General features: G+C 42.1%; 1 protein-coding gene across 1 annotated transcript; it reads right to left on the bottom strand.

Moving 5' to 3' along the window:
- Positions 1-64: 64 nt before the first annotated feature.
- Positions 65-11,351, bottom strand: usp44 (ubiquitin specific peptidase 44). The gene is made up of 6 exons (XM_038738725.1): positions 11,237-11,351; positions 7,500-9,202; positions 5,980-6,178; positions 3,666-3,774; positions 2,983-3,230; positions 65-1,567 (listed from the first exon to the last, which is right to left on the bottom strand). The coding sequence occupies exons 2-6, from the start codon at positions 9,048-9,050 to the stop codon at positions 1,443-1,445; spliced, it is 2,232 nt and encodes a 743-aa protein (XP_038594653.1). The 5' UTR covers positions 9,051-9,202; positions 11,237-11,351; the 3' UTR covers positions 65-1,442.
- Between the last annotated feature and the right edge of the window lie 7,407 nt (positions 11,352-18,758).

The raw sequence follows: 18,758 nt of genomic DNA, 5'->3' as shown, positions 1-18,758 counted from the left end.
GATTTTGAGCTACATAAAAAAAGCAAGACACTGGCATCTTTTGTAGAAAAATGAAAAAATATTCTCATTTATTGAGGTAATTTTCTCTAGAAAAAATTGAGGTAACAATTTGCATAGTATAACTTTAAAAAATGTACACACACAAAGTAGTAACCAAAATGCCAACGTGTCAAACAAAATGAAGTGTGCTTTGAATTCCCGTCTGATGGTGGGAACACGACTGAGGTGGAGAATACCTTTTTTTTTACAATTTTCTCCAGTATGGAGATAAATATTACAATCTGTATACACTGCAGAAACCCTGTTAAATCGGGATATTGTATTGAACAGATGATAAATTAAACACAGTATGTACACATACCTACTTAATGGTGGGATAACAGTGAAATCTGTCGTAAATGCTGGTGTTGGTTGAACAATCAGCGGTTGTATAAAAACTTTAAAAAACAGTCAATGGCCTCTTTTCTAAAACCTCTGAAGAGGATTGTATATAAAAATACATTCGTAATCTAAATGCTGGTCTGGGTGGAACTGCAGCTGTGCAGAGTCCATGTTGCTAAAAAGGGCACTTTTATAGTACACTTAATACGAATGGTTGGGATGGTTCACGCTCTGAACACAATGACATTCTGGAGTAAAGAGGTGGCAGCATTTAGCCAAAAAACCAACAAAAACTAAGTGAAAGGGGAAATACTGAGAGGTTTTTCCATACCCTCCCCCCCAAGGCTTTGGCTCGAGGTCTGCCAATTTTTCCTGACAGACTTCAGAGTGAAAAATAAACTTCCTGCTCTGCTTTGTGTACAGATCTTTAGCGAAGAACCAACACAGAGTTAAAAACAGAGGTCACAACCTGTTCTGCAGGAAAATGTGCGCATTTCTCACAGTTAAGTGGCCGTCTTCGTTAAAATCAACACTTTACCTGCCTAGAACACAGGGAGGCCAGTTCTAGTGAGTGAATGACATTGTAAAAGCCTACATCCAGTTCTGTGACGACTATCTAAAGTGACTGAGAAACATTTCAGTTGATTTACAGCATTTACAATCAACACGCCACCACACGCAGGTCGGCAGACACCTTGAATACACCTGTAGAGGACAGTTGTAGTCGTGTCCTGGCCTGGGCAAGTCTGTTGGCTGCTACGGAGACACATCTTGGCTGATACTCTTTTTCTTTATAAAATACAACTGTACACAAATCCCATTCTTTTAAAAAATACCTACATATAAACACCATATACAAGAAGTTCACAAAGCAGAACCAGGTTTTAAAAAGGAGTCCTTCCTCTCTTTTTTTTTTTTTTTTTTCTTATTTAGAAAAATAGACTAAAAGACCCATCCTCCCAAAGAGAGAGAGAAAGAGTGATAGGTGGGGCTGTGCGGATATCTTCTTACTGAGTGGTCAGGCTGCAGCTGAGGAGGAGGTTGTTCAGGGGATTGTGGTCCTATAGTGGCCGGTCTTTGTCCTGAGTTACTCGCTGTGTGTAGAAGAGGATGTAGGCCTGAGCACGGCAGACCTCCTCCACCGAACACACATTCATCTTAGAGTCATTACAGTGAACCCAGAAGCCTGCGGGGAAAAAACAAGGAGAAACTATTTAACATGAAGGCAGCACAGAAAGAAGCAACTACAAGTCAATATGAATGAACCAAATGATTAGGCTGAACAAGTCTGAGAAAATATCTTATTGCGATTATTTTTACAGACACTGACTGTGTTGTATAATGAATGCAGATACATGTAAACGAGTCTCCTGGTTTTGAGTATGCTGTTTATAAATCTGGTTATATGTCTCCCTGTATCAATGACTGACAGTATCCAGGTTTCTAATGATCTGAGTGCAGTTGTGTCTTGATTTCTCCCCATCTCAGCCACTGTTCAGAAACATGGATATGGTGTTTACATGCCACAGTATCCTGATTTCTATCAGAGTACTCCAGGTACAAGTGAAAAGCAAAGTACTCAAGTTCTGGTCAGGGATGTCCTGGAAACCTGGTTCTGAATTTGAACCTGGTTTAAATTATTAAGAAGCTGGAGTATTGTTAAGGTTGGTGCAATGAGCCAAGCAGTAAATATGGTTTTGTTGTAATTCTTGAGTGCACAGAGACAGAGACAGAGACAGAGAGAGAGAGACCTAGTGATAGAGAGGAGAGACAGAGATAGACATAAAGATAGAGATAGATAAAGAGAGAGAGAAAGAGACTCCTAGGAGTCAAGAGGCTCCCAGTAAAAACTAGGTCTGCAACTAGGGATTATTTTTATTGTCGTTTAATCTGTTGATTATTTTCTTTTCGACTAATCCATTCATTGTTTGGTCTATAAAATGTCAGAAAATTGTGAAAAATGTTTATCATTGTGTCCCAGAACCCAAGATGACGTCCTAAAATGTCTTGTTTTGTCTAGAAAATTGTATTTCCTGCGGAAAAGTGCGTGTGAATGCTAAAATTAACTTGCAAAACACTGCTGAAATATGTTCTACTGTCAGGAAAGTACAACACAAAAACAAAAAGACAGTATAAAAGGCTAAAAGCTGTAATGAGAAATAGAGAAGATCAACGTTGTGTCTGGGGCGGCTGTGGCTCAGGAGGTAGAGCGGGTTGGCCGTTAATCGGAAGGTTGGCGGTTTGATCCTTGGCTCCCCCTGGTTGCGTGTCGAAGTGTCCTTGGGCAAGATACTGAACCCCGATTTGCCCCTGGCCGCTGTTCCGCCAGTGTATGAATGTGTATGACTGGTGAATGCAGATGTAGTGTAAAAGCGCTTTGAGTGGTCGAAAAGACTAGACGGCGCTATACAAGTACGGAGCATTTACATTTTACATGCTGCTGTGTTACTTTTTACTTTTTACATGTACACTGAGTATCTTAGACACATAATGTCTTCCAGGATGAATTCACCAAGATCATTTTCAAGTTGTGAGAATATTAATTAATTAGGCTCAAACCATCTATCTTTTCAGTTAAATCCCGCTGTGCTCTTAACTCACCTCCTTCTGTGTTATAGCAGTAGGAGGTGTAGTGGCCAGAACCGAAGCCCTTCCCATGATGCATCACCACAGCAGAGAGGTCGTAGAGGAAGTGCTTGGGGCGCGGTGAGCCTGCAGAGCTGGGGCTGCTGGGACTGGAGCATGGCACAACTTTGGGTGAGGGCTCTTGGCAGTAGGGCTCCATGTCAAGAAGCTGGTCGAAGCTCACGTGGACTCCGATCTTCTCCCGGTGGTTTCGCCCAGACCACCTGAGGACCAATCGCAAGACAGAAAGCTAGTCAGTCAATCAAGCTACTAGTAAGAATCATAAAACCATCTGCATCATCATTGTGTTCAAATTAAAACAACTCCACACATTGATAATTTTTCATGGACTAAAAGCAGATTCTTTAGGTGACCTTAGAGAACTTTCAGAGCCAATGGGAGATGTTTTGTGTTTTACCTTTAAGAGAGCAAACAAGTAACTGTTGGCACCATTTCACAGGAGTCTTTCATTAGAAACATTTTCTATTTATGTAACAATAATAATCTGTCTTTCCCCTTACACTGCACTTTTTCAACTGAAAAAAAAATCATCTTTCAGCTACTAAAAGCAACATGGTACTATTTTTGGTACCAGACGTTCTGATACCTGACAAGCGCTACAGAGATTGACTGACTCTGGTGTATCATCATCATCATACCTGAAGCGTTTTAGGTGAAGCCGCAGGACCTGAGGCAGTTTGTGGACCATCAGCTGTTTTTGTGCTTCGGTCAGGAGGACTGGTTTGGAGGAGGTCCTTCGTCGAGCAGCTGCAAACAAGAGGAGAGACACTCAATAAAAACGTTCCTCCATTGAGTGTCGCCTCAGCTTTGCTGCATTCTCGTGATCAACGGCTTTGCAAGCTGCCTAGAACCGCAAAGAGTCCCTTTTACATGAAGATATTACAACATCTGATACTTATCTTTACCTGAATGTTGGTAAGTAAAGTAACAGACGTATATGACTTTGTTTGGGTTTATTTTAGCCGGTATTAAAGAGGTGGTATGGTGCTTTTTGGCTTTTTCCCTTTTCTTTATTGAGTTATATACCTTTTTTGTGCATGTATTAGGTTTGCAAAGTGAAAAAGCCCAAGGTCCACCCCAAAAGGAGTTCCCATCTCCCACAGAAAACTCTGCTCTGAACTGCCTGAAAACAGCTCGTTTGTAGTCCAGCATGTACTTCCCTTTCTTGTGACATCACAATGAAAATACGTGTCATAATGCTCGCTGAGCGGCTAGTTCGACACGCCCTCAAATACACCGGTGGAAAAACAGTGAGCTGCAGCACACTTCTCCTCTCCCTTCCAAACACTAGCTACCCTCCAGGCAGTCAGTGGACATGAAGTTGTTACTGTGATGTAGAGACAGAGCTCAGTTAAAACTTTATGGTTGAAAAATACTTTGTATTAATAACTCACCACTCTGAAACTCTTGCTCCAGTCCAAACTGCCAACCTGGTCGGCAACATGTAGCCTACAGCTGAATCGAAGCCGTTTACCGTCTTTTCGCTGACTCGCCCTTCTCTGCTTCTGATTGGCTAGTAGTCCTTAACTAGGAACTGCGCATGTACAACTCCCAACAAAGATCATTTACAGACAAGATGTATCACTCCATAGCTAAAAACTAAGCCTTCAACCCTTCAACACAGGGTGAAAAGAGGAGCTGCAGCAATGTGCAGTATGACACAAAATATGGTGTTTTTTGAAAATTAAACCATGTAAACCTGTTCTGGTACAACATCTAAATAGGATTTTGATACTGAAAATGAACATAATACCACCTCTTTAAAATGTGCCCAGAATGACTCAGGACATCTCTAAATATCACCTGATTTTACTCACCATTTTATGACTTCCAAAGCAGTAAATTCTAATTTTGGACAAATTTCAAACTTTTTTTCAACAATTTTATCCACAAACTTTTCTTGTTGTCATTGGTATGTATTCTAGCTAGGATGGGGCATTTTGTTTAATGACAAACAAACCATGTTAACAGGGCTTGAAATTAATTTTATATCACAATCTAAAATAGTTACCAGTTTTCAGACATTTTAGACAACATTACTGCACAGTTTGTATCTGCGCTGAGTCTAACAAGTCCTCTGTGTAACTAGGGCTGCACAATTAATCTAACTGCAATCGCGATGTCGTCATGTGCGATTTAATCAAACAGTGAAAGTGTATGTGATGCTCTCTTCTGTGTGTGCGTTGCAGTCTGCTCATTATCTCTGCCCACACGGGGCTTTCGCATGTGCCTCTAAAAACAGATAAGCCTAAGTGCAATGAGAAAATTGTTTTATGAGTAGTGTGCGAGTAACTTTTAAGACAACAACCCACCGTAACCCCCCTCCGCGCCCCGCCGCTAATCATTCAAAACATAGTCGGACTTGCCACCGGAACACCAGGGTAAATGCCGGTGCTTCAACTGTTGAAGCCGTAAGACAGAAGAAAACAGGGACAAGATAAGGAGGTTTGGCTCCCAGGACATTTAACATTAGCATGTTCAACTTTTCACAGAGCTGACGTGCTATAACTGATTTTAATACTCACGTGGTAAAAAGTATACAATTATTTGAAATTCTAATAAATGTAGTATTTAATATATTATTGTACACTAACAGGATACTATTAACTAAATATTATACTCTTTATTTAATACACTCATGTACGGTTCCTCCTCCAGGTTGTGGATACAGACAGATGTACATTGAGCCGGTGCCAGGGATGCCAATATGTGCTCCTTCTAGCCGCCTCCTCCGTAGAGCACGCTCGCCTTGTTCCGTTTTACTTGTTATTGTTATAAATATTGTTTATTGTTTAACTTGAGTTCAAGTTGAGAAATACACATTTCAAAATGTCAATATTTCGCACATTCCTTGATAATTAAGCAAATAGACTCATAGTACCATTTGTGCCATTATCATCGAATCGCAATTATAAATCTTAAGTGTGTGTGTGTTGATGTTGTTTAACTCACAGTTACAGTGGTCACAGGCGTAGATGTTTCCCTCCAGTGCTTCAGTCTCTGTGAACTTGGCCAGCATTTCTGTCAAATGGCACGAAGCCTGAGCTGCCGACTCTCTGCTATTACTGTGATACCGCTCAGGGAACTCCAGAGACAGATCCCAGAAAGGCTCCACAGTGTTGGAGCGATGGTCGCAGGCCAGACACGTCACCTGTACACGGGAGCAAGAGAAAATAAAGACATGATGGATGTAGTGGTATAAGTATATTATACATATAATCTTCTAACCCTACTTGTAACAGTGTGTTTTTTTTTATGTTTCTTTATCCTGTCCCTATTGAGTGCTGTAGTTAATAGCCACTGGGCCAAGATACCCCCAAAACCCTTTACAGACACACAGTCCTCTATTCAGCAGGAGCAGGTGTCACAGTGTGTGCTCAGCCTCCACAAGTAGACGCTAATCTCTTGTCCTCATACTAACTCTCTACACTCCCTACGTCTCTCTTCCATCAGTTGCTGAAATGATCTTGTGTTTGTGGATGGGGTTAAATATATAAAAATATTGTTATCAGTTGTTCATATCTCTGTCAGTTCTAAACCAGCTCTCACACTCAAGTAACAAAGCAGTATTTTTACATTAAGAAATTAGTCCTTTTACTTCACACTATTCATTAGACGTCACACTTTCAGTGTGAGATGCCCCAACTGAAGCTGAGACGTCAGACAAAACAAAGTGTGCCTTTTTGTGTTTATTGGTTAGGCAATTATGGTGAATATATGAAAAAACAGCACCTAATTTGCAACTCAGTGAGCACAGGTGCAATTAATTAGAGTTATTAATGATGTTAACACTACAATAACAGCCAGAAAGCTGTATTAATCAGGATCAGGGCTGCACAAAACATTTCTTTGCATTATGAGTCCTTGAAAATAAAAAAATAGCCATCGCAACTAAACCAAAGCTCAAGGTGATTTCTTAAAATTTCTTGTTTTGTCCAACCAACAATCCAAAACCAAAAAGTTTTCGGTTTAATGTGATGTATGACAAAGAGTCCTAACACTAGAGAACATGAAACCGGACATTTTATAGCATTTTTATGAACAATCTTTCATTGAAAAAAGTCACTGAAACAGTTTATCAAAATATTGGGTGTTTATTTTTCTGGCGATCCACTAATTGATTAACCGACTAATCAGGGTCATACCAAAGTTCATTACTGTGTCATGGTATAAGTTTTGAATTGAACAGAAAAATAAACATTTAGACTCATGTCATGCTGGAAGCTTAACCTCCACTTCAGCATTTAAAGTGAAACATGAATCCATCAGACCAATTTGATCTGAATTAATTATGAATTAGTGATCCAGTTCGGTCAGAGACGATTTAGCTGTTGAATTATCAGTGTGTAGGCGGATCTGAGTGGGTGCATGTGAGCAGGCATCATGATCAGTGAATCAGATGAAGCTTATGACCACCGCTGAGTTAGTTACAGATTTAAGTAAAGGTGGTTGTAGGTGTGTTTGTGTCGTACCTGGCTGAGGAGCTGGCCATGAAAGATGGTGTTGACCACACTAAGCACCTGCTTGATGAGTCGTTTCTGTGGGACTCCTGCAGTGGTTGTGTGCTTGCCAGTGCTCTCCAGTTCGTGCTGCACTTTGTCCAGCAGCTCACACAGGAACTCCTGAGCATCCTGCTGAGCGTATCCCCTGAACGCCGGGATCAGCTGCCACACCGAGTGAAGCATGGCAAAAGGCGATACCAGCGCCCACTTGCCAGACCACATAACCTGGAACAAGGTGTGCAGCTCGTGGCAGAGAGATATGTGTTTTGAGCTGGGCTCTTTGGGTTGTATTAGTTCCATGCTGCGAGTCCGTGAGGCTCCGCCGCTCAGCCCCGCCCCAGAGCCTGAGCTGGCCTGAAATACCTTCCTTTGGGTCAGGGGGAACTGGGACGAGGCCTTTCCAGCCAGTTGGCCATGGACGGCAGATGCCAGAAGCTCCAGTGCCTGGGTCAGATCCAGGCGCAGAAAGCACTCCCTGAAGACATGCAGGTGGCTCAGCACCTGTAGGATGGAGTTCATATAACAGGTGTTTCCTAAATTCCTCAGGCCCGTTACCCCAGGAGTGACTGTGGGACGCCGTTTGAAGGGTGAGCCACCCTGTTTATTACTCTGCTTGCGACAAGCAGGTGTTTGTGAAGAACGGGGGGTCGCTGAGGACGTTTTGGGTTTAGATTTGGTGGTAGAAGAACGGCTTTGGGGTTTGGGAGTTGGTTGGACCTTTTTCGTCCGTCCAGATTTCTTGGGGACAGCAGCGTCAGGGCTACGAGTCCTTGGCCTGCGGGTAAGAGACGGCGGCACAGGGGTTTTAGTCTTGTTGCGTGTCCTCCGCGATGGTGTTGTGACCGCCACATCTGCAACTCTTTGGCTCTTCCAACGTAACCGGCGACTCTTCCTGAGAGGGGCATTCTCCAGCTCCTCCTTTAGCTGCCTCTTTAGAGCCCGCCTCCTCTCCCTTGCCTCCCTTTTCTGCTCTTCCTCCTCCTCTTTCTTTCTCTCTTCTTCCTCCCTCTTCCTTCCGCATTCAGTCAGTCCAAACCAGAAGCGGAAGACACGTCCCATAAGTGCCCTGCGGCGGTGCCAGAGTGCAGTAAACATCCTATCCTCGTCCCTTAGCTGCAGCTCGCGTGCACCGGATGGCATGACAGAGTCCGGGGCAACGCTAGCAGAGCGGAGGGTGCGCCCACTGCGGGTGGTAACCTCATAGCGCTGGCTCTGAATGGCGCTGAGTGTACTACGAAGCAGCTTTAAGTCTCCTGTGGCGTTATCATTCAGGACATAGTCGTCACACAAGTAACAAAAAACGTAAAGTTCATTAACCTCCATAGCCAACGGGTGGTGCTGCTGCTGGAAGTGCTGCAGAGCATGTTCCTCGATGTAACGCCCGCATGCCACATGAGCACAGCCCAGGCAGGCCCACATGGACTCTGTGGTGTTGCAGTCCACGCAGTGCCACTTCTGGGGATTGAGGATGGAGTGGTCTGGGGCCAGCCGCAGCCGCCCCACATGCTTACACCTGTCCATTACACACGCCTGCCTGCCGAGATGGCTGGCTGTGTCAGTCAATAACTGACCGTCTGTGTGCGAGTCTGTGTGTGTGTGTGTCAACAATTCACACTGGCTTCATATCACCATGGTGAGCTGAGAAATGGGACCCTGCCAGGGCATGGTGGTGTCTAGAGGGGAAAGACAACAGACCTGGTTAGTAGAGATGAATAGGTGGAATTAGAAAGCAGGTGGAAATGGACGGTGCGTTAATAAAAGTTATACATAATTAAAAATGTTGTGTTCTTATTCACCTGCTACCCTTACAGGCCAAATATAAAAAAATATGTGGTGTATTTCTATATATCATAATGACATCCTGTTCTTTTCCTGGAAACACATCAATAAAAACAATATCTCAAAGTAATTACATCTAACCTCCAATGACTGTTTTATGAGGCCACAGCTATACACAGTAAACAGTGGCAAACAGCCAGGTGACACGCAGGATTTAACATTTCCCAGCTCTAACATGCGCAAACAGTAAAATAACTGGATGATATAAACATGACTGCACTGAGTGTTGCCAGGCACATCCACTAAAAAACAGAAGTGTTAAGTTAACAGTGAACTTGGATGTGAAACCATCAAAAAGCTTTTCCAGAGAGAGCAACTTAAGCACAGTGACAGTAGCCAGTGGCTTCACAGGGATATTAATATATTTTCATTATCAAAACTTCTCTCCCGCTAATACGCAGTGGGAAGTTCAAGGGTTGCTTCTTGATGAAATCCTGTCTTGTTTTTTTTTAAATCTTCTAACTGAAGAGTTGTTCAAAAACACTGATCGAACTATGGGTTTATACAATACTGAAGAACAACTAAACTCAACCCAAACCCAACAATCACTCTCCACTCAACCTCTTCTGGCTTCTTTTCAAATCTTTGGGGGCTGGTGTACCTCAGCCGAGAAACTGGGGATCCTTGAGTGGGCTGAGCCCTTTCAAACCCCTCCTGCTGAGGTCAAAGAAGTAAGATTATCCAACAAAAAAGGGAGTGGGATTGCAAACGGGTGCAACCTTTGTCTGGGTACAGGACTATTTTTTGCTGGGGAAATGAAAGAGTGGGAACCAAAGAAAGAAAACTGACTGCCAGGAAATGGCTTAGGTAAGAGCGAGTGAAAGTGGTGGAAAGACTTGGATGCAGGAGAGATGCTGTATTATCCCTTCATTCCATTACCCGCTATTATAAAAGCAAAACAAGCTCTAAGCCTTTTGGTCAAAGTAGGCGTTTGTTTACCAGTTATACTGAGGGAGTGGGCGTTTTTATTGATCAGATTGTGTTGCCATGAGTGTCTGCAGTCACTGTGATTTAAATAAAATCTTATTGTCACCTGTTGAGTTGACAACCAACATGAAGTTATATATATATGAGGAATATCCACATTGCAAATTACAGAGCTACAGTAGTAACAGAGCTTTAGTATAAAGCAATTGATATAATGTGAAGAAAATAAGTGGCGTCTGATTGCAAATAGTGCTTAGACTCTGGGTCAGTTGTCGCTTTAGTTTTATCAGTAAATTAGCGCGCTTTGCCTGGTTTGTCCTTGTGACTGCGTGGTTCTTAAAGAGGCTGAACACCCCGCAACCTTGCGTTAAAACAGGCTGAACAAGTCACAATAAAAACACTATCCGCTTGTCTGCCCTTTCAACAAACTGTGCGACATAATGGCAACACGAGTCGCATGATAAGGGTGGTCGAAACAGCTTAACTTTTAAATAACGTTACCTCTACAGCTAAGGTTAGCTAAGCTACAGCTAGCCTGTAATTGATACAGCTATTACAACATACTGAAATCACACACAAGGGAAATTAAAACCTCTACAAAAACATTACAGAAACATTATCTAAAATAGCCTTAAATACCAGTAGGATATACACAAACAAGCGACACCTGTACCAGCTCTCACGTTACCGTTTTGTATTTATTCAAGAGATTAAGGAGCCCTAGCTGTCCTGCTAGTATTAGCCTAGCATGCTAGCTAGCATTAGGCTAACTACGATAATCCCAACAAGTTCATGCGTTAGCTTGGGGGTCAGCTCCAAGCGGCAGGCTCCGCTTTAAAACAGACCTTCTGCGTGTGTTTAGACAAGAACAAACGCACCGTCAGCTACACTGTTAAAAATTTATTATGAATGACTCTGTGAGAAAAATAAATTTAACATACCGAGCCTCTCCTTCACGGCAGAAACTCCTCTGTTTCTAAAGTGTTCGCCATCTTGTCAGTCCCTGTCGCGTGGTGTTGGCTCGAGCGCGTCCTCGTTACGTGACGTTGTTGTTGTTGTTGTGGTTGATGATAGTGAGCGTGAAAATGTTCCCTTATTTTCTGTTTAAACTATATATATATGTACTCAAAGTCGTATTATACTGCAATTCTAGTGTGTTTGGTGTCATTTGGTATTTATTTAGTTAATGTTAAATAATGTTAAATGTTAGGTTTATTATATTTTAATTTGGTTTTTCGTGTGTGCTTAGTATTCCTGTAATTTGTGGTTCTTTAGTGGGCTTACAAGTAGTACTGTTACTTGTTGTTTATTATGTGCTGTGTCACTTCTTATAAAAATAAGCCAAAGAGGGACTAGACAAAATCTCAGCTTTGATAGTGAAACAGAAGTAGTGTAATTTTATTCCACTAGAGGGAAGTGTTGAACCATTTACATTCAAATACTACCAAACCAGCATTTAACCTGAAAAAAACAATGTCGGTTTGATCAAGGTGGATCTTAATAATAATTTTATAATAATTTTATATCTTTTTTGCTAGTCTCATGTATAGAAATGACTCCTATCTTATATGTTGATCATATGTTTTGTTTGAAAAATCTTTATTCTGCAATGTAACTCCAGCTTTCAAATCTGGAGGACAATCTAGAAGTACAATATTTACCATCAAATAGATGTTTAAAGTTGCAGAAAACAACATTTACAACATTAACATCTTCCTTGCAGTACCTAGTAATGCATCATTAAGAACCCATTAACATAACATATCCAATTACCAAACAATGTGAAAGGGGCCATTCCGCATAATACAAATAACTTTGGACAGGCGTCCACATTCTGTGGATAATACTTACACAATGTCAATATAGGACTATTACTTGGAGTATTTCTTTTACTGGTGGGTAGTTTTGCTTAAGCAAAATATGTGAATGCCATTGCCTTTAACCCTGAGAATGCCTTTCTTTTTCATGGATAACAAGTGTGTCTATTGCCCTCTGGCCCTGCAGTTGTACTTTTAGGAGGTAGTTTAAAGTCTTGTGTGCTGCTGTGAGATGCAGGTGCAGCACCTCATGCTGGTTAATGGGGGCTGGTGGTACTCACTATGTAGATCCTATCAGTGTAAGACAGCCGTTTTTATAAGACAACAACACTTTATCGGCTACTGGTAAAGTCTCAAAGTCCCAAGACCAAACCTGGAACAAAAAAAGGGAACACATAATTACTATATACATATATATAGAACATTGTGTCAGTATATACAGGAGCAGAAACAGCGGAGCTTATGGGAGAGTTTATAAAGTGATGTTACTATAACACATTGTAAATTCCTGTATAAATATTACAGTAATTTCATAGTAGGTAAATATCTCTATGAAAGAATAAAGGAAGGAGTTGATTTTCATTCAGGAAATTGTGCCTGAAGGAGGACTTTTAATCTCAACACACGCATGTGAAGAATCCCTCTCATGTACTGATTAGTGGGGAACTGATCCATACAAGCCTTCTTAAACCCCCACCGAACAGGGGGGGAGTGTGGTAATCGTTGTGTGTTTTTATGCAAGTGTGTATGTCAGTGGACCAGAGGTTTGTGTGAGAGAGATTAAGGGGCGTTTGTGAGTGACTTAGAGAAAGAGGTATGTGTTGATGTGCCATGCAATGCCTGTGGATCACCTCTAATGTTTTTCTCCCTCTGTATCCCCGGGCCTTTACCGCCTTCATGTCCACACATGCTAACTCTGCCTCCCTCTCTCCCTCCCTGTCCTCTTTTCATATGCACTCTCTCTCTCTCATAAACACACACATTTTTCTGTTACTGTACTTCTGAGTACCTTATGTTGATTCACATACTTCTATCTTTAAAGCTGCATTAATCAACACTTTGTAGTTTAACTCTGAATAAAAAAACAACAACAGTGATTTATATCCCTCAGTGCTGCAGCTCAACCTTGCTTTGGTGCTTCTTTTATTGTTTTGGTTTTATGGCATTTCCACTGTAATGCTGGTAACTACTGGTTCAGTGTCAGTTTTCACATGAAGCCTTGCTTTTATCACGCAAGCTGATAAAACCCAGCTGCCCAGCACAAAAACAGTAAACAGATAACATTTGTTAGAAGCTAAAGTGCCACATATTTTCCCCGAGTTGGTGGCGATTGAAACTGAGATGCCAGTGATTATTGGAGTTACATTCATCAGGTGGTCAGACATATTACTCATAGGGGATGATAATGTTGTTCTGTGTCTGTGTGTGTGAGTAGGTATTATTTACTGACAGCTGTAACGTAAAGTTTTCTCAGCCCCTAGTGGTCAAAAATCTGCAGCTTTAAAGGCCGACATTTACATATAATTAAAGGTACCTCATATCGTTTCTGACCACCATATGGAGCACTGGTTTTATGAGTGGGACAGTGTTGTGTTTGTATCTTGCAAGCGAACAAGGACATGGGCGGTTTGATACACGATTTTTACACTATTCTACTGATCAACAGTTGGTGGCTGTAATATGCAAAGAAAAAGCAAGGAAGAAGATGACTGCTAACAAATAAACAAGGAAATAAACAAATCATAATTTAAAATCTTTGAAAAAAATCTGAATTGGAAATGTGTAATAGGGAGTAAATGTGTTAATTATGTTTGTTAGACCTTCAGGTTACACACAGTATGTTACGGTGAGACACTGAAAGTAAACAACCCTTTTGTTAATTTGTTAGAAAACTCCTCAGAGCACCTTTAAACTGTTTTCCTGTTCAGTCTAATTGTATAGAGACAAACCCTATAGAGTCTTGACGTCACTGTGAGGCAGCTGACACTCCAGGAAGTCACTTTGCCCTGACAGAAAATAGCCAACATAATGCTTTTGTAGGGATTAAAGACATAATGTTTATCTTTGAACAGAGCCAGGCTAGCTGTTTCCCCCTGTTTCCAGTCTTTGTGCTAAGCTAAGCTAAACTGCAGCAGGCTGTGGCTTCAGATTTAATGTGAATGGTGATGACTGTCTTATCTACTGCTCAGCAAGAAAACAAACAAGTACAATTCCCAAAATACCAAACTATTCCTTTAAAATTTGCTGGACCAAACACCTGATGTTGTAGCTGTTTCTACTGGCACCCAAGGTTATGTTTAGGGCAGCAATAATAATGTTTTGTTTTGAATGAAAAACTGACTTGCATGACTGAACAAGGCAAATAGAGGCATCAACAGTGGTTGGTGGTGGTTAGAAAGATAGGACTGTTTGCTTGGATGGTGAAGTAAAATAAATAGATTCTAACACCTAAATAAATCAGTAGGCTACATACCGTATCTAAACCACAAACTCAAAGTCCTAACTGTTCTGCAAAAGTGAGGACCAACAGAGTTGCAGCTGCATTGAAAGGGTTTGTCACCTGGACCTCACAAGAGTAGAAATTCATAAACACACAGAGAGAAACATGCACCTTTGCAACCTGTTTTCATTGAAAGGTGGTTGATAATTTCAGTGAAAGGAATCCATTCCGGTGGTTTCATGGTGGTGTTAACGCAGCTGGATACGGTGTTGGTTTTGTGGCGGGTGAAAACACAGGTGCCCGGTGAGACCAGGGGAAATGCTTTACAGCCTGTAAACAAACACATCTCCTGTAATTTCTGCTCTGAGATTTGCAGCCTGCCTGCTCTGGTAGATGAGGCTGAATGTTAATGTTGGCTACTCGTCAGCTTCTGATGTTTAATCTGTTTTTTAAAAGAGTGTCCCAACTTGTCATGAGTGACTGTTCTCCCAAACTGTCTGTTGTCAAGTTGATGCGTGGGTTTGTTCATAATGACTTGATGACATCAGGTCCTTGTTTGCATGGCTGTATAATAATCAGCAGTAGCGTCTCAATCGCTCTGCTATGTCAACATCGCCCTCCCTGTTCTGGCTTGCTCCAATGCTCTTCAGGTAGACAAACATTCCTGATGCATGTGTGCATGCATGTGTGTGTCTTTGTGTGCAATTAAGTAAAAACCAAAGAGCATGGATGGGTTCTGTGGACAGCCATAATCTTCTCATTTCCTCTGTAAGTGAATCACAGCTGATGAGATAATACTGAACACATGACTCACATATCCAGAACACACTTCCTCTGACCATATTTATGAGGAGAAATCCCCTCTTTCTATATTTTCTGCCTTTATTTTCCTTCTTCCTGCCCTCCTCAGGATATCTCTGGGTGCTGGTAACTGTGTGACACCCATAGCAGGCCAGTTTTGGGGCGTCTGTCTCAGGGTGATGGGTGCTGCCGAAGAGGGGTATTGTGACTCCCAGCGAGAGGAGGGAAAGGTGGGGGTGGTTATTGTCCCCGAGCCTGCGGGAGCTGCCATGCACTCCGAGGCCAATAGCAACACAAGAATGCTGACAGGACAAAGGCCATAACTCCATTCTATACCAACACAAGCAGGGCATTGTGTTCATACAGGCACACACACACACACACACTCCTATACACACACATGCATGCATTCGCCATTACTACAATAACACACACACACACACACACACATAAACTATACTGGAGCAAACTATGCATCTGTGCAAGCATGCCAAACACTCATTCATCAACTAGTTTCCCACACCATGCAACCCCCCACAGGACATCTCCATCACTGAGCTGAGAATGGCCACTCAATCTGCAGACAATGAGTGAGCGAGCGAGCAAGAGACACAGTGAGAAAGAGAGAGAGAGAAAGAGACAGAGAGTGGAGGTCCATGGTTCAGCCGCAGCAGTTCATGATTTTGTGGCTCCCTGTTGCGTCTACACTTCAAGGCCAGTTCCCACCACATAAAACACCTCCTCCCCACGACTAACCTGAAGGTCTGAGCAGTACTGGAACAAGTACTCAGGTACTTTACTTGAGTAAAAGTACCAATATTATGATGAAAAATTTGTCAGTTACAAGTAAAAGTCGCACATTTAAGATAAGAAAAATGTAATCAAAAGTAAAAATTCCCCTCTGACATATTATGATATATGACATTATTAGATTAATACTGGGCAGCATTTTACTGTAGCTGGTTGAGGTGGAGCTATTTAGTTTGAACATACAGTTAATCCAGTGGTTCCCAATGTAGGGGTCAGGCTCCCTGAAATGTCATGAGATGATTAACGGGAGAGAAAAGAAAAGTTCTGATACAAAAAGTAGTTTTCTTTTTGTTAAAAACTTTTCTCTGATTTTTGCTTTTTATATAATATTGGAAAATTTAACCTCTTTGGCCCTCAAAAGCTCAAAAACTCAGATAAAGTGTGTTTCCATCCACCTCTTTTTATGCTAATTTCCAATATCGAAATATTGCAAAAACACCTTGGTTGAGGTGACAAAGTTGGCATATTGCTGAGAAGAAAATGTCATAAAGTACAATGGAAACAGATTCAGTGAATCAACCAAGATGTACATGAAGCACGTGACTTTGACGTCCACTAATGACACGAAAACATCAGGTCTGTGTGGAGCGATGAGGAGACTGTGACCTTCCTCAAACTAATACTACTGCATTGGCTATAGACATCTGAAATGTGACAAGAGACCCCAACTAGACGGGGGTTTTTTGTGAGGGGGCCCCAAGCCAAAAAGGTTGGGAACCACTGGATTGATTTTAACAATGCATTGTATTTTATGAGCTATAAATGTAAAATCTTTATTTGTGAAGTAACCAGTAAAATGTTGTCCTCAGAAACGGGGCTGTGTAGAAGTATAAAGTAGCATAAAATGGAAATACTCAAGTAAAGTACAAGTATCTCATGTACAGTAGTTGAGTACTTAGTTACTTTCCACCACTGGCATTCCTTCCAGGCACATTCCTCTTCCCGTATGCACTCGTTCACCCCTTCCCCTGCAGTCTGGACAGCTTGGCAGAAGCTCGGAGGAGCTGTGACCTCCCTGCCACAAATCTGTGAATGGGCCATGAGTGAGGAAACGTGGGTACAGGAGGCTATCCGGCCACAGCTGTGAAAAAAAACATCCACTCCCGCTCACCTCTCGATGTGGAGGCGAGGCCGGCAGACAGGTGAGTGACCTTTAACCCGGCCTGCCGCGGAGCGCTGCTCGACGCGCCAGGAATGTGTCCACACCTCTCAGCCAACCACGTCACAGCTACTGGGCGAGGAGGTGGTGGAAAACACGCACGGCGCCTAAACCCAAACAGAGTGTGTGTGCTCGCCCCGGCCTCTCTGTTATGGTCTACATTCTGTGGCGCTGTGTGAATGTAGGGGAGAGTGTTTTGGGAATGAGAGTGATGGATGACTTAATCTGAAGGGACACGGAGAGAGGAACAGGAGGTGTGTGTGTGTGAGAAAGAGAGCAGGGTGATAAGGATATTTTTGTCCAATTTATATGAAGTATTTCAAGGCCTGGGCAGATACATCAACTGAATAGTTCTGCTGGGCAACAAGGTTACAATGACAAAGAGAGATTGCTGCGACCTGTTGAAGGATACGTTTGGTTTATTACAACTTGGGTCTAATTCTTGTAGTTTTGGCCATTGCATCTTTTGGCTTTGTAATGTCGTACTCACTACCTTATTGTTAATTACCCCAGTGGCTGGAGCTGCAACCCAGGGTTCAGTATTCTTGCCCAAGGATACTTCGATGTGTAGACTGGAGGAGATGGGACCCACTTGAGCCACAGCCGCCCCGAAGAGATTCTTAAATATGGGTTTCAAAATTGAATCAACTTGAAGGTATGTTTGCATGAATATTTGTAATGGATTTAATGCCATATTTTGCAGGACAGTTGGCTTGCTTTAGTTTGTCACTCTCAAATGAACAATTTTTACATTTGAATGTTTTGCTTTGTTCAAATCACAATTTGTCAAAACTACTTCAGGCCATAGACTGTATAAAAAATAAACGTAGTCTCCTGGACGTCACCTATAGGTTTTGGAAGAGTCATCTTGGCAGTGCCTGACTCACCTAACTCCCAGCTAATCCAAAAATGGGTAAAGAGGTGGAGCGTTGGGCCGAACTGCTGTGGCTAGCCACATGTGACAGCACCCACCTGCCACTCGAAGTGGCCCAACCTTAATTATGCATAACTTGAAGCCTTAATTTAATTCAAAATGGTGAGTTATATTAAAATAAACCCTCGTACAGTTGTCATTAAGGGGGAAATTAGCTATAGAGATTTTTTTTTGTACCAGGCTGTTTATTTCTGCTGTAAGTTCGGGCATTTTAACATGGAGGTCAATAGTGATTGACATGCTTTTGGAGCCAGTCTCAAGTGGCCATTCGATGAACTGCAGTTATTGGTACTTCGCTTAGTTTTTCAGCCCGCGAGGTTGCCGCTTGCCTGAAAGGATAAATAAAGGACAGGTTGGATAAGAAGCTGTTGATTAAGGTGTAGTAATTTTCTAAGATAACTGGGTTATGTGCTTCTTTACTTCTTCAACAGAACAGGTAGACAAGCCAGAAAAGCTACTGAAAAACATCCTATTAACAACTTCACAACTCTCTGTTGCTCAC

The sequence above is a fragment of the Micropterus salmoides genome, unplaced genomic scaffold, assembly GCF_014851395.1.
Source record: "Micropterus salmoides isolate LMB-PRFRI ecotype aquatic unplaced genomic scaffold, ASM1485139v1 Ms_hic_scaffold_23, whole genome shotgun sequence".
NCBI classification, from domain to species: Eukaryota; Metazoa; Chordata; class Actinopteri; order Centrarchiformes; family Centrarchidae; genus Micropterus; species Micropterus salmoides.
The sequence above is the reverse complement of the archived record's forward strand: the minus strand, read 5'-3'. Positions and strand labels throughout refer to the sequence as shown.

Bases quoted from the DNA above. Each gene is read 5' to 3' on its own strand.
- usp44 (XM_038738725.1), bottom strand. From the start codon at position 9,050: ATGGACAGGTGTAAGCATGTGGGGCGGCTGCGGCTGGCCCCAGACCAC. The intron at 6,179-7,499 runs GTACGACACAAA...TCCCGTGTACAG, and splicing joins ATGGCCAGCTCCTCAGCCAG to GTGACGTGTCTGGCCTGCGA. The intron at 3,231-3,665 runs GTATGATGATGA...ATTGGTCCTCAG, and splicing joins CTTCACCTAAAACGCTTCAG to GTGGTCTGGGCGAAACCACC.